Raw genomic sequence first — 14,456 nt, 5'->3', positions numbered from 1 at the left:
GTGGAGCTCACTAGATGAAGTTCTGCTACCCTTGTGTGTGAAACCGCCATTATAGTGAATCACCTTGAGCAGAACAAAACTTTTGTGAATGCAACGGCATCAAACATTCTTGATACCCGCTCCTTCTCAAGCATTCAATGCAGGGCAGAGAATAAATCAAATTTGGAGGACTTCGAGATTCGAAGCCTTCAATAAGTACCCACTACAGTGGGCTCTTAGTTGGACAATTAGTCCAAATTTTAGAATTTAATGAAATATGTTTGAATACTTGGTTGTTTTTTATTGGCAGCGCGCAAATAGGGAACAAACAGGAAGCTTTTCCTCGGGGTCCAATCCGTTTCGTCCATTCAAATACATGAAAAATGCAGAAATATTTCATGAAGAAAGCTTTGGGCTGATTTAAATGAAAGATATTATATATGACACACGAAAGTATGTTCTAAAATTTATAAAACAAAGTTTTGATTTGTGGAGCTCGAATTCTTGCAATTATTTTTGAAAATCACCGTTGAAGAAAACTTAAACTCGAAGTTCACTTATCCGTATCTCCGCATCAAGAAAAGCTATCGCTGTTCTGTAAATCGGCTTATATCAGAGCATATAAAGCGGACAAATCTGAGTGGAAATTACAGCTTACGCCATGTTGCCACAATGCTTAGTCGGGTTTCAGGAAAGTTCTGCTCACAAATTAGTGTTGGGTTTCAGAGAGATGTTTTGTACAACAAATTTGTGTGCGTTCGATGGGCTAATAGGTTCACTTGAGATAATGTTTATATCATTAATTATTACTCAGTAGCAAGCAAGCGGTTTGCACAAACGATACTCTCAATTCCCTGAATTATTTGTTGAATTTCTGTAACCACATGCGGGTTATAAAGGATTCTTCAGTTATCAAAGTAAAATGCCATTTTTCTATAACCAATCACGATTTACACTGCGCCGACACGCAGTAATTACTAAATTGCCCAAGCTAGACTGTACAAAGCAATACTTTCAATCATACGCCAATAAAACCTACTGTGTTAGCGCTTACAAAGTCGAGCGGTAAAATGTTGACCTAGTTTCACCGGAGGAAGATTAAACCTGGGCCGTTTCAGTTCTTTTACTTGCGGCCCATATCATACAGCCCACGTCCTCCTGTTTCTGACATCTTCCCTTTCGTTTTAAAAGAGCATGGCGAACACGCTGCTTACTGACCGCGACTGGCAATTTCTCACGTTTTCCTCAGACGTCCCAGCAAGTTTCTCGCGTTCGGGAGATTTCTCAGCGTGCCGCTACTAAGCTTTGATCTCCGATATATGGTATTTTTAATGCCAAAAATATTTACTTGCACCCGGAAAGGCATATTTTGACTTTTGTGCAAGCTGTTACATGAGCTTCCCATAAGACTGCAAATATTTTTAAGGTCTCCGTCATGTTCGACTTAGTGGGAGCCTACTCACCACGTTTTAATTCCAGGTAATTAAGGCGATAGCCCGACATTGTTAATATACGAATATTCGATTATCGTTGATATGCTGCACCACTACGGCTAGTGGTGTAAATGCCAGTGTTGGTGTGCATAAGCAGCTTCACCAATGTCAGCCACCACGTGGCCACCCGCTGGTCTGAAAATATAGGATCCCTGAGGAATAATCGACGCGCTCATTCTAATTTGAAGAATGTATTCTTTCCTTTTTCATTTTTAGATTTACGAGTCTGCCTGTTGATGAAAATACCAATCTCATTGAAAGCGCTGATGAAACTTGCACTATCGGAAAAAGTTCCCCAGAATATTTATTTTATTGCAGCTGCAGAAATATTTACTTAGTCGTTCATTTGATTTTCGCAACGAACGTTTTGCATCGATGTAGCGGATTTGAATAAAACGTTGAACTCGTCCAATCATTTTGCTCATTTTGCCTCGATGGTGCTTCAGTCCCGTCTTTAGCAGGGCTTCCATAAATACATTTCGCGCACCAAATTTTTACCTAAAGGGCAACATGAATGATGGGTTCAAAGTTTATGCAAACTTCGGCTTGATATTATTTTGGAAAAAGAAAGCGGTAAAAACCAATTACGTGAAATGCACTCTGTTCAGGGACAGGTGTTCGAAAGCTCTTTAAAGTTGCATAAATGGTAGAAATTTATAAGCTTTCGTGAGAACTCTGCGAGTAAAAGAGTACGATCGCATCAGACTGTTACGATATATTTTATACTCACTTTGCTGTGAATCTCGCTTCAGAAGCACCCAGTAGTGTGTTTACTGAGCTCTGGCATCATAGGTGGAGAAACGAGCTTGCTGTAGGAATCCTTGCAATTATCAGTCATCTCAAGCCATTAAGGAGCACTTTAGACGAAAATAATCACAATGAACCAGAATATATTACTCTCACTCCGGCACTGTGACTGTGGCTCCTATGGGTGTTACGATTTCTTGCATATGATCTCAGTCTTTTTTGGAGTTCCGTAATAAGAATATGATCGCGGTATTAGTTGACGGTAGTCAGATGTTTACTGGCAGATATCATTAGCAACGGAAATATATGCGCCGAAGGAAGAAATTGATGCTAAAGCAAGAAACACGCGGTACGATTCGGCGTCCCAACCGACGTGCGGCGCTGCGTGCTCCGGCATGCGGCATACGACGATTCGGGGCACACGGTGCGTGCATCCGAAAGATCGAGTGGCGCATAAGCCCCGCCCAGATCCAGCCCCCGAGCTTTACTTCATATCCACGTCGAGAAACGCAATGTAAACAACTCTGCGCAACACTGCTTCGTTTTACGCGAACACTTTCAATAATATTATGCCCCTGCGAGTGAGAGAACACTTCACGGCGGCGCCTGTCCACTGACGGCTCCGCTGACCGCCAGAGATAGGGCTAGTAGGCCTAGCTAGGCGGACGCTGCGGCCTGCAGAGCTTGCGATCAAACCCGAGCTCGTCGAAGAGCACTTATTTTTGCCAAAACAATTAACACTATACACATAGGTCGACCTTAATTAAATACAATTGGTTTGCTCGACGCAGTCGTTGGGAAGGGCAAACGGGCAAGCGAAGCGAGCAGCCTCGCTAAGACGGTCGGTGTGCGCTGTCTGCCCGGGAAATGCCCTCGTGTCGCGGCTCCCGATTTGGCCAGTAGCTTAGTGCTAGTGTACTAGGCGCTGCTTTGCATAACAGGCACACGTTCGAGATAATCTTACTGAACTGGTAACTATTTCGTGTCGGAAACAAACTATAGCAGGCAAGGAAAAGAAAAGACTGCGAGAAACCGGCCGCCAGCGCCGCCTCCGTGGAGGGAACTTTAGAGAACGTTACATGCCAGCCGCGCTGTCAGTGGCTGCGGCAAAACGACGGTGAGGTTTTCGGACGCGTCGGACGACGAAAATGTGCCCGGTTTGTCGCACTCCGGACGTCTGATCCGGCGCTTCGGCACGGCAAAACACCTCGATTGTGGCTGCCGTTCCGGCGCGTCGGACGCCGGATCGGACACCGAATCGGACCGTGTGTCTCCCGCTTAACAGCCATTTATGCACTTGATTGAATCTATTTGCATAAATTAGTCTAGAGCATGTCTTTTTTCATGGCAGGAAGTGCAGAAGCACCGAAAAAAAAATGCTTTCGTCGCTGAGTGCAAGATAAAAAACATGTTTGCTTCACTGCCTTTCCTATCGCTTAATTAGGACAACGACGTATTAAACGATTTCGACGAAGACCTCACCGCCGCAAGAATTGGACGGAGTGCAGTTGGGCCGTTACGCTGCATGGAGGTGCAGCAGGCTGACTGGATCGACTGTCATCCAGACAACGAAGCTGATCCCGAGTCCTGTGCTCGGCGACATTGCTGCTGGAAGAACTCTTCCAGAACAAATGGCAAGTTGCCGTTGCACCCTATGGTGCAGCTACAGTGTTTATACATAAATACTTAGCCTAAAATATATCCACAGCGCATAGAAGCTTGCGCTAACATCGAGGCAGCCAACCTGAGCTCTCAATTGTGTTTCGCAGCTCTACAAGCAAAAGATTTTTCAAACTGTTGAATTCAAAGGGTAACACCAACGACTAGTGCGCAGTATAAGTGCTTACACATAATGAAATAAAATAAAAAGGGTCCTCAAGGTCGCCATTCATGCTAGGGAATATTTTCAATCGAGTTGGTGCTTTGATGTGAAGATTAGGTTCGAAAACTATACGTACTAAATTATCAAACATCCAGCAACAGTTGTCGCAACCAATGTAAACCTGGTTTTGAGCATAAAATTGAGTTGCCCATATGTAAGCCGCGCATATACCCACTTGAGGAGAAAACTGGGATATTGTAACAAATAAACCCCTATTACCTGTGAAACTTTGTCACTACTATGCATCTTTTACATGTGTCTAATCTTCGAACCAAGCCTGCAAAGTCATTAAGCGCAGTCTAAGTAAGGCTATCCATAGCCGCTTTCGTACTACTGTCCGCATTGCACGACATTGTATTGGCGGAATTCCAACAGTCTCAATAATTTTACTCTTCAAATGCGTGTACCGACACCTGGGAATTCTTATATACCCTGATCTCAGCCAGATAGCGTCCTTGCAATACATAACGATGAAAGCATTTGATTGGTTCGTTTTCATTGAGCGAGGCCCTCCGTGATGCCACTCAAGACACAAAACAACTAGCACGCACTAGTCGTAACGCTGGTTTCGGAATACGCGAATGCAGTATAGGTCCCACGTACAAAGCACAACATTCTTGCTCTTGAAAGTGTGCAGTGGAAAGCCAAAAGTTTTATGTAAGTACAAGCAAACAGACTCACCAACGGAGCTCTTAGGAAGGGCCAGTCTATCCATTTTGTCCACTACAGTGAGACTGCTCAGCCTGTTTCAAGATTAATAGAGCAGTGTTGTAGAAATTTATCTATGCGAGTGAACAGCGTCGCAAGTATTTTTTAGCATTTCAAGAATATTTTTCCCACAGTAATAGTTTCTATTTTTCTTTTTTTTTTCTCCAATCGATGATATAGTAGAACGCAGTAAACCAATGCGTGGTCACACGGACAACTCTGAATAAGTTTCTGGGAGACGTTGAAAAGCATGTATTGGCGTCAGCACCTCCGCGCTGACATTCTGTGCATATCTCAGGTTTTGCTTTTGATTTATAGACCATGGTACGTAAGTACTTGTACATCTCCTTTGTTCAAGACCACTCCTGAAGGAATCCCTGCATAAGAGTAGCATTACCCAAAAATACGCTACATATGAAACGTATTAGGAGACGGAGAAGCAGGAAACCTTGTGCAATAGCTTTGTGACGAAGAAGTAGGCGGACCATTTTTATCAGACAACAGATCCATGCCCTGGTGCCTTTTAAATGTCACAGTAGAAGCTACGAGAAAACTGAAAGGATTTTGCGCCAAAAAACACAACACACACAAGAAAGACGACACCACCACGGGCGCTTTATTGTTAGCGCCCGTGGTGGTGTCGTCTTTCTTGTGTGTGTTGTGTTTTTTGGCGCAAAATCCTTTCAGTATGCAAGATCACCAACTAGCCCAGCAGTTAACTCTTCTAAACTACGAGAAAACATTTGCAGTTTCTGAAGTTAACTTTAAATCTCTTGAAATAAAGAATAAGTCCCTACAATAGTGACGAGTTCTCAATAACAGTATGTAGTTTGAAACTTTGTGGCACAAATATAAGGGGCATACCAGCGGTACATGAAAACGAAATGGCCGGCCAGCGCACTAACGGTTGCTCTTTAGGGCTGAAGCAGGCGGCTCTTCCACTAAAGCTTCGACTTTCCGTGACACACAACTCACAGGCGCTAACAATAAAGGTAGCGCAACCCCTGATCTGAACTGAATGAACTGAACGGAAACGAAGCCGGCTTAGTGCGCGTGGAAACCTTTCCTGCCATTTCCATCATCGGAAGCCAAAGGGCTTTTAAAGCGAAAGCTTTACTGGCCGCGAACTTGCGATTTCACCCTGGCGGTGCTACGAGGAGGCGCGTGATGTCAAGACGTGCGCCTCGCCGCGGATATTTCTCTATCTCTCGCTCCCTAGCCACTACTGCGCATGCGCCACTAGTAGCACCAATCCACAGGTGTTCCGCCGCTGCGCAGCGCCGCGCTTTTCCGCCGCCGCCGTTTGGTATGACGTTACGTCGCGTTCCTCGTCGTTGCGCTCGCCTCCGCTCGCAACTCCAGCTGCGTCGTATGCCTGATAGCATGTCGGAGGATTCAAAAGGAGAGCTCGCGTGCGCCGCAACCACAACTGAGGCGGCAGTATGGACGGTGACAATTCTGATAAGCAGGAGGAGGCCTGGAATCGACATCGGAACGAGATGAAGAGGAAATGAATCGCCCAGGAAACAGACGAAGAGCGCGCCGAACATCTTGCTAAACGCCGCAACATAGCTAGACAACCAGACTAACCTGGACTTGCAATCAAGATTAACCAAGGCTAACCATGTTATGCCTTAGCTTTCCCTACGTATATCCTTGCATAGCCTAGCTAAGCCACTGCCAATTTTTTTTGACACACAGGGAGTTGAACGCTGTCGCGTTAAAATAGTCTAGCATCGAAGTGCCGTGCATGAAACGCCGCTGGCGACGCGCCTTGTAAGTGAGGGTTCTGAAACGCCTTTAACTCAACGCCAAATTTTGCCATTACTTTCCATGCTATGCGTTCAGGCAAAACTGCAATTTGTTTTTTTTTCTGGTTTCGCGACAGCTTGGAGCGCGCCGAAGTCTAACATTCACTGCCTTCTCTATAAAACGCAGTAATGCCCCGCTGTGTGATGCCGTTACAAAGAGGGCGGTATGCCGTCACCAACCGTACGTCAACCGGCAGCGGATACCGGTTGCAGTTGGAGCTGAGCGAATCTTGGTCCGAGCTTCAAAATGAGTCGAAGCGGCTTACACTGGACGTGACGCGGTTCGCGTACGACACTGCCCGTCTGCGGGTAAGTCTTGCAATTGCGAAATTTTTTTTTCATATGAGCTAACCAAATAAAATCGTATTTTTTAGTGGTATTTCACGCCGCAGTGCGTCAACCCAATTGAACATGAACTCTCATAACTTAGTAAGACCGCGGAGAAGTGATTTCTTAAACTACAGTAACTACGTGGGGGAAGGGGGGGGGATAGCCACAGGTTGCTTGGAACCACTTCAGTACACGACATGGTTTGCTTAGAAAACCTCAAGAGACACGCAGCACAGGGCGATACGCGGACATTTGGTGATTTCGAGGAGCATCTTCATTTGCATTGAGTATATACAATGTATATAGTACTTGCCGGCAGTCAGGTTTTGAAGCTTACTTGTTGTCAGAGTTAGATTTTCATTTCTAGCATTACACTCGCTGCAATCAATCAGAGAGCGTCATATAATAATGTTCGCAGTGTGCCCCGTGAGTCAGCAAGCCTTCACGATGCAACTAGAATTCCTGAGTGTGGCGGCCAAACAGCGAGCTCCTCGTCGATTCTTTACTTACTGTCTCGCGGCGTGTTTTGTTGTACTAGGATCAACAGTTATTTTTGTGAGAAGCCAATAATATTTTGAACTTCAAGAATTATGTTTTTCGACGCACTTTAGGTTGTATGATATAATTGGACTGAACATGCGAGGGTGAGTCTGAAAGTCTTGGCCCGTATTGTTTTTTTTGACCAAATTATGGCTGTAAATGCGGAGTCAACATATCCATTCCCAGTGGTGCACCTTTCTTGGACAGGTGCGGCCTTATCTATCAGTAGGTCCACAACACGACGCTGCTGTCAGTTGTTATAGATGGCGATTGTGCTTCGCACGTCCATTGCGTACGTGCAACGAAGTGTAATTCGTTTTCTATGGAGCAGGGGTTGAACGCCTATCAAAATGCACAGGGAAATGCAACCCGCGTATGAGAGAAGGCATGTCGCTTTGAGAAGTCTGAGGTGTTGTTGAGTTCGCAAAAGGATTGATATGACAATGAGCGTTCATTGTATGTATGCATTGTATGTAGTATGTAAGTTGCATGACAATGAGCGGTCATTGTATGTATGTATTATTTCAGCGCTGCAATGGGACAGATGTCTGTACCGATGCGGGGACTATATGGAAAACTAGCGTAAGGCACGCAGAATAGCACGTATATGTGTAATTACCTGCGCGCACCTTATTTTAGCTAATAAAATATAGGGCCAAAGACTTTATGATTCGCCCTCATATATAGCCATTATGCTGGTATGCACCCTCAGCTTAGTGCTTGGCTATAAAAACCATACGCGGAACTCACTAAGCTCCACTGTTTGCATTGATCCAGTATTGCCAAAGAAAGTTCTTGCGCTAATATAAGGGTGCAGCCTAAGTGGCAGCTCAGTCACAGCGTTGTAGGAGAGCGAGACTGAAGCAAAGCTCCAATGGAACGACAAGGACGTGACCTCGAAGGGTGGCTCTGCACACCTCCCCCTCCCCTTCCTCTTCCACATAATAGGTATTAGGCATACTCTTTAATTAAAAACATCTTATCATCATCATGATAAGCGCTATCCTGCATACTTTTTACCGAAAACGACGTGTCTCCAGGGACACGTGCCACTGTGGTCACATGCAGGGTGTCCCAGCCCGCTTTAACCACAGTTTAAAAACATGCAATTGCCTCGTAGCTGGACAGAACAAAGGTAATGTTGCTTGCCGTCTCTTGGAGATACTCAATCTATTTTTTATTTCTTCCTAATTAGATCATTTGTCTTAATTAATAAACTTCTCAGATATTAAAATTCGATGGAGAGTGTCAATGAGAAAATGGCAGAGCGACGTGAAAATCTCCCGATACAGCTTTCTGTTCCTTAATAAGTGCCACACGAAAGTGTTTTTTCGAGCATCTAAGAAGCACGCGAATGCAGGCAAAGTGCCTCGAGCGGTCTGTCGCGAGGCAATTTTGCGTGCATTTGCGTGCTTCTTTTCGATGACAATCGACAATCGACGAGATGACAAATCGGAGCACTCCGCAAATATGAAGGCACGCGCCATCCTCGACTAAACTGTGGCCTCTGGACATTCGGCTGCAACAGCACGTTCCAACGTTTACGCGCGGCAGCTCGAGAGTCGTAGATAGGCGTAATTACGTTCGTAAGACAGCTAGCCCCTGTCGTAAAAAGTATTGCTTACGTCGGTAGCTGCCACGGCTGTTTTGAATCAACTTAGCTAACTACTGGAGCTGGTACTGAAGTTGGCACCTTTGCTACCGTTGCATACACACCTTTAGTCAGCCAGAGAGCCCGTATTTGCAGCGGCGGACATCACAAGCTTGTTGACCTTATGATATGTTTTAGCTTTGTGAATATGCTTTTTTGTAGGATTTTCTGAATGTCAAAATTTTGTTCGCAAGTTCCGTTAGTGAATTCTATCCCAGTTGTTTTGTTATCTCGAATAAAGAGCAACGTTGTAACTCCTGCAAGTTCACGCTGCTGGTTATTACCGTTCCTTCTCGAAGAATCTGCTGCACCTTGACATGTAGGTCTACTTGCAGTGGCATGGCTTCTATGGAGCTAGACAACAAGCCACATGTAACAGGGAAAGACTAGAGACTCCCTGTTTTCTAAAATAAGAGTGCTACGAATGCAGGATTTTTCACAAGAATCGCAGGAAAACAAGGTTGCCCTAAAACAATTGCTTTTGCGATACAACCCCATGCTTGACTGTGTCCAGCGCGTTGGGAACTAAACGCGCGGACAAGCTTTTAAAATAATCTTGGTCCGTATTAAAAAAAAAAGCATTGTTCATGTAAATCGTACCTATACTGACAGGCGCTTGGAAGCTTGTAATTCAATGTAGCGATCGACGCGACAAAAAGCACCGCCGTAATAGTGGCGAATCCCGAGTCGTACCTACGTAATATGTGTTCACTTAATGGAAGTCCTGCACTGTCGTTTTAAGAATTTGTCTTTTATTTTAAAAAGTAAAAACAGTTCTTTTGTGAACACTTTAGAAGCAGTGTGCGAAACTAGAAATAGGATCATGCGCGCCCAGTCCTCTGCTGTTCTAGAAAATACACCAATTTTATTCGCTTACCTTATACCAGGCGTCCCTGGACCGACTGTTGTAAAGGTCAAACAAGGAGTGGCAGCACCTTCATTGCCTCGGCTATATTTTACTGATAATAGATGCTTTAGATAACAATTTCTTTCGCAAGGGAGCGATCCGTTCAATAGAAACATAATGCCTGAACGTAATGAAGCAATGGTTTCTTATAAGTCTGCAGCTCCTCATTAGGCGATGGTTAGCAATTAGGAGGAAATAAAGGATAACAAAGAGACGGCGAATTGCCTCGTAGTTCATTGTCAATAATGCGCTTTCCGTCCATTAGATCTTCGACCCGTCCAAGAAGGAATTCGAGCCGCCAGTGCCTGAACCCACTCCCGAACAGCAGGCCAGCATGGTGCAGTACACGGCCACACTGAAAAGCAGTGGCTCCTTGGTCATCGAGCCAACTGGAAGATCAAAGGCATTGTGAGTCACGCATACAAGGCGTCTCAAACTAGCGTCACACGTCAACATTCCGAGCCTTCGATTGCACTTCAAAAATATGCCAGAACCACTGCTTACAGCCTCATTTCGTCGATGCAAACAGCAATTAAGCGAAATCCTAAGCACGAGGATTCTGCTACCACACATGCATAATAATAATGACATAGTTATAAAATATTAATAAGAAATTCACGCTTAAACTCCTCTGAGGGTTGTCTAAGTATGCGTAAGCATTGTACCACTTGCTCGTCTCCAGCCAGCCTGGTGTCATTATGAATGTTGGGAAACTTGATACGACCGGTATAAAGGACAGTGCTGCGGCAACACCTACTGCTGCGCACGGCGCCGACAGGTTACTTGATGCGGCAAGCGAACTACTGCAGGCGCCGGCGAAAGGTGCGCTGTTGATGTTCCGATCATTACAAGCTGGTATCGCTGTTGAGCGCCTTATCCATCCGCGTCGAACCATTATGCGCCGCGCGGACCGTACCTTGTACGCGATCTGCGATGCAGACAGTGTCTGCCGGCTGCTGATAGCTTCGCGTGCTGTTTCGACCGCTACGAGTTGAAGAGAGATGCGCGGGCCCGTACCTTGATTGCGATCTGCGAAGATGCCACGTTGAGGCATGTGCTGAGAAATTTTGTGAGCGCTGTGTTCGGGCCGCTTCGTTCACGTGGAAAAAAAAATTAAATTATGGGGTTTTACGTGCCAAAACCACTTTCTGATTATGAGGCACGCCGTAGTGGAGGACTCCGGAAATTTTGACCACCTGGGGTTCTTTAACGTGCACCTAAATCTAAGCACACGGGTGTTTTCGCATCTCGCCCCCACCGAAATGCGGCCGCCGTGGCCGGGATTCGATCCTGCGACCTCGTGCTCAGCAGCCCAACACCATAGCCACTGAGCAACCACGGCGGGTGAATCGTTCACGTGGAAGCGACATGTAGCACGAAGGTAAAGCCGCTCGCTGCTGCAGGCTCTATCTATATTGTATGCGTGTGTCCGAAGAATGTATTCACATTGCGGTTCAACTTGCTTAGTGCTTGAAGCCTACTTCACCTCCGTCGTGGGTGGGCCCGGTATTGCACTATCTCCTGGATCGGTCGAAATTTTTGTCTTAGGGGACGGACGGTTTTCTCGTTGGGTCAACTAAGAAACGCTTACGCATTTTATAATATTTATTCAAATCCGTTTGTCTAATGTATTGTCTATCCCGCATAAGCATGCGTTGTTAAGCGCGCTTGGGCATTAGAGCTGTCGATATGAGCCCACGCTGGAGCACCGGCAGAAAAATAACAAGGAGAGGACTAGCAATCAAAAACTAACCAGAAGTATTTCATGGCCTAAGCACGTTGGTCATTATATGCAGCCATTATATGCAATACATTTCCACAAAGCTAAACAATATAGATAAATGAATGAAGCTTGTTCCAGTAGGCTGCTTAAAAATGAGAATGAAGGCAGCTCCTGTAACGCTTCAACTCAGGAACTACTTTGTTAATTAAGCCATGTCTGATTGTGTTATATTACGATGGAAAGTTATTCGCATTTATACCATGGGCCGTCCAGCAGGCCCGGGGTGCGCTCGAAAAGCACAAGCCTCATGACCCACTACAAACGGGCCCAACGGGGCTAGTGCAGAGTAGAGTATAACCCCGGGTCGACGCTTGGCCAGCGTCACGACTCGTTAAATCGTCGTTTGCCGGCACTTTACTAATGTTATCCCTATCCTATACGCATTTATATGCGAATTTTTGAAGTCTTCATCGCCGCCAGTGTCGGTATCGTCGTCGGCGTTGACGTGATGTTGCTTAAAAAGTTGAAGTGCTATGAGATCGCGCCGCACGTGCTGTGTGCTGTAGGCCGCGTGCAAAAGCTTGCCAGGGTGAGCCGAGAAGGATGGTGGCTTGTTTTGCATCGTCTTCCAGCACGCCCAATGATGGAGGTCATGTGATCCAGCGCAAGCAAGCGAGGGGGATGGGGCAGGAGAAGAGGGGTTAAGGCCCACGGTAACGTGATCAAGCGGGCTGGGGGGCGGGGGGTGGGGCAGATGAGCGTGGGTTATGTCCTTTATGAAGCCTGAGTGTGGCACTACACGTCTATCCAATCGCTGAGAGCATGCGCAGTCCGGAAGGCGCATATTCAAGGTGATCTGCGGCGGGGGAAAAATCTGGGAGGATCGGGATGAGTGGTGGCGACGTGCGCTTTCCTAGTGTTAGTGGTCCCGAAAGGTCAAGTTTCGGAGTCGCGTTGAAGCGAGAGCCAGCCCGAAGGTCAATTCGCTCGCTGCTGCGGCCGCACTTACTCACTCCAGCGTTTTGATAGCGAGTGTGCGCGGTCATCGAGCAAGATGTGTTCATGTTTGCTTGTGCGCGCGTGACACCACGCTTGTTAATTCAGTTAGTAAGCGAATGTTTATAAGCTTACGCGGACGATAAAGCTACTATGCTTACTGCGTATAGCTGTCTACTAATTTGCTATCACGATGGATGCTTCGCCTTTCGGGCGAAATCTTGACTTTCTTTAGTAAGTGACTAATTTCCTGGAATTTAACCGGCGTATAAGACTGCGACCCTTACTTCGTGTAGTTGTCTAATAGATTGCTATCGCTATGAGTGCTTCGCCTTTTGGGCTAAATTGCGGTTTCAGATTTTACGTGTGGAGCATAAATTAAAGAATTTACGTCGCTTATGGCGTAAATCTGAGGGATATATATTTTTATTCTTCCGGCCAAATCAGATTACCGCGAAAATCTACGCAGGTTACTTTGTTGTATCTGCAAACATCACCCTTGGATACGTTCTGCCGGCCCCTTCCGCCCCTGTGGACTTTAAGTTAATCTGTTTTGTACAGAGGCGTAGCCAGGGGGGGGGGGGGGGCTTATGGGGCTTCAGCCCCCCCCGAAATTTTTTCGTGATGCCCATGCACCGCCGACCAAAGCGACCCCCGGCGCCGGAAATCACTCTGGATTTTGTATAGAATGTCTTTTTGACGCTCGAAAAGACATTTAACCGGGAAGATTGCAAACTCGTGCTGGATTTCGTGGCAACGCCCATACACCGGGAGTCACATAACGCCAAGCAGTCCCATCCGAGCACAAAGTTTCAAGGGCGCTTTGATGGTGTGCGGGCTCGCCGCGGCATCTCACTGAGGCCACGCGATCTATGGAGCGCATGGATATCAATCGCGGTATAACTTTACGGGTATAAATCTTATAAGTTCTTGATGTGAAAGGTGCATTGACATTTCCAAAGTTGTGCTTTAGGTTTTCAATTGCGGAACTTTGTGGGTTTAACGTTGTTATAAACATTTGACGCCAAAGGTCTATTGACTTTTCTAAAGTCTTACATCGGAACATACAACGAGACAAGCCAAATCAACACACTAGCAGACGAGTTGACAAAGCAGGCAGCGAGGTCCAATGAGACGAAGCGTTGGGGTGGTTCATTTGTGCCGTCATGTCACATAAAAAATATCAACATTTTTTTAAGCTACGCTAGAACATCCATGTCAAGACACTAAAGCCAGCCAAAGTAACTACGTTCTTATTTATTTTTTCTACTTTGACTTTTATTCGCGAGGACACATTGAGCCTCTTCAATTTTTTTTTGTTCTCGCTACCCTACCCGCGGGCTGCCAGAGCCAGCCAGAGCGCATACGTTTTTCTCGTATGGCCCCGACCACCGTGCGGTGCACTTCGGTGCGCGTTCGGTTTGCTCTGGCAAAGTGGATTTTCACCGGACAGGGTTTTGGACGCTTTCTGGCTAGCAGACGAGAAAAAAAAAACAATGGTCGCTCGCCGCCATCACTGTGGGGACTCGAAGGATTGCACCGCATTCCTTGAGCGGAACCTTTCCGGAAAGTCTTGTTTCGCCGCTGTAGGATACTGAGGAGTATGCGTATGGTTCTCAGTGGACCAAGCGTGTCATGTTTTCTTCGGTATTCCTTCCGTAGCCCCATTAGGTGCCCGAAGTAGGCATT

General features: G+C 46.1%; 1 protein-coding gene across 1 annotated transcript in view; it reads left to right on the top strand.

Annotated features, from left to right (window-relative positions):
• Positions 1–14,456, top strand: part of LOC139048852 (lysosomal alpha-glucosidase-like) — an 81,370-nt gene that overhangs the window by 8,822 nt on the left and 58,092 nt on the right. The window contains exons 5-7 of the mRNA XM_070523725.1: positions 3,664–3,853; positions 6,748–6,929; positions 10,314–10,456. Of these exons, the coding sequence (XP_070379826.1) occupies positions 3,664–3,853; positions 6,748–6,929; positions 10,314–10,456 (515 nt within the window). The remainder of the gene's footprint in view (positions 1–3,663; positions 3,854–6,747; positions 6,930–10,313; positions 10,457–14,456) is intronic.

Source organism: Dermacentor albipictus, chromosome 8 (assembly GCF_038994185.2).
Source record: "Dermacentor albipictus isolate Rhodes 1998 colony chromosome 8, USDA_Dalb.pri_finalv2, whole genome shotgun sequence".
In the NCBI taxonomy this organism is placed as follows: domain Eukaryota; kingdom Metazoa; phylum Arthropoda; class Arachnida; order Ixodida; family Ixodidae; genus Dermacentor; species Dermacentor albipictus.
This window is presented reverse-complemented; position numbering and strand designations above follow the sequence as displayed.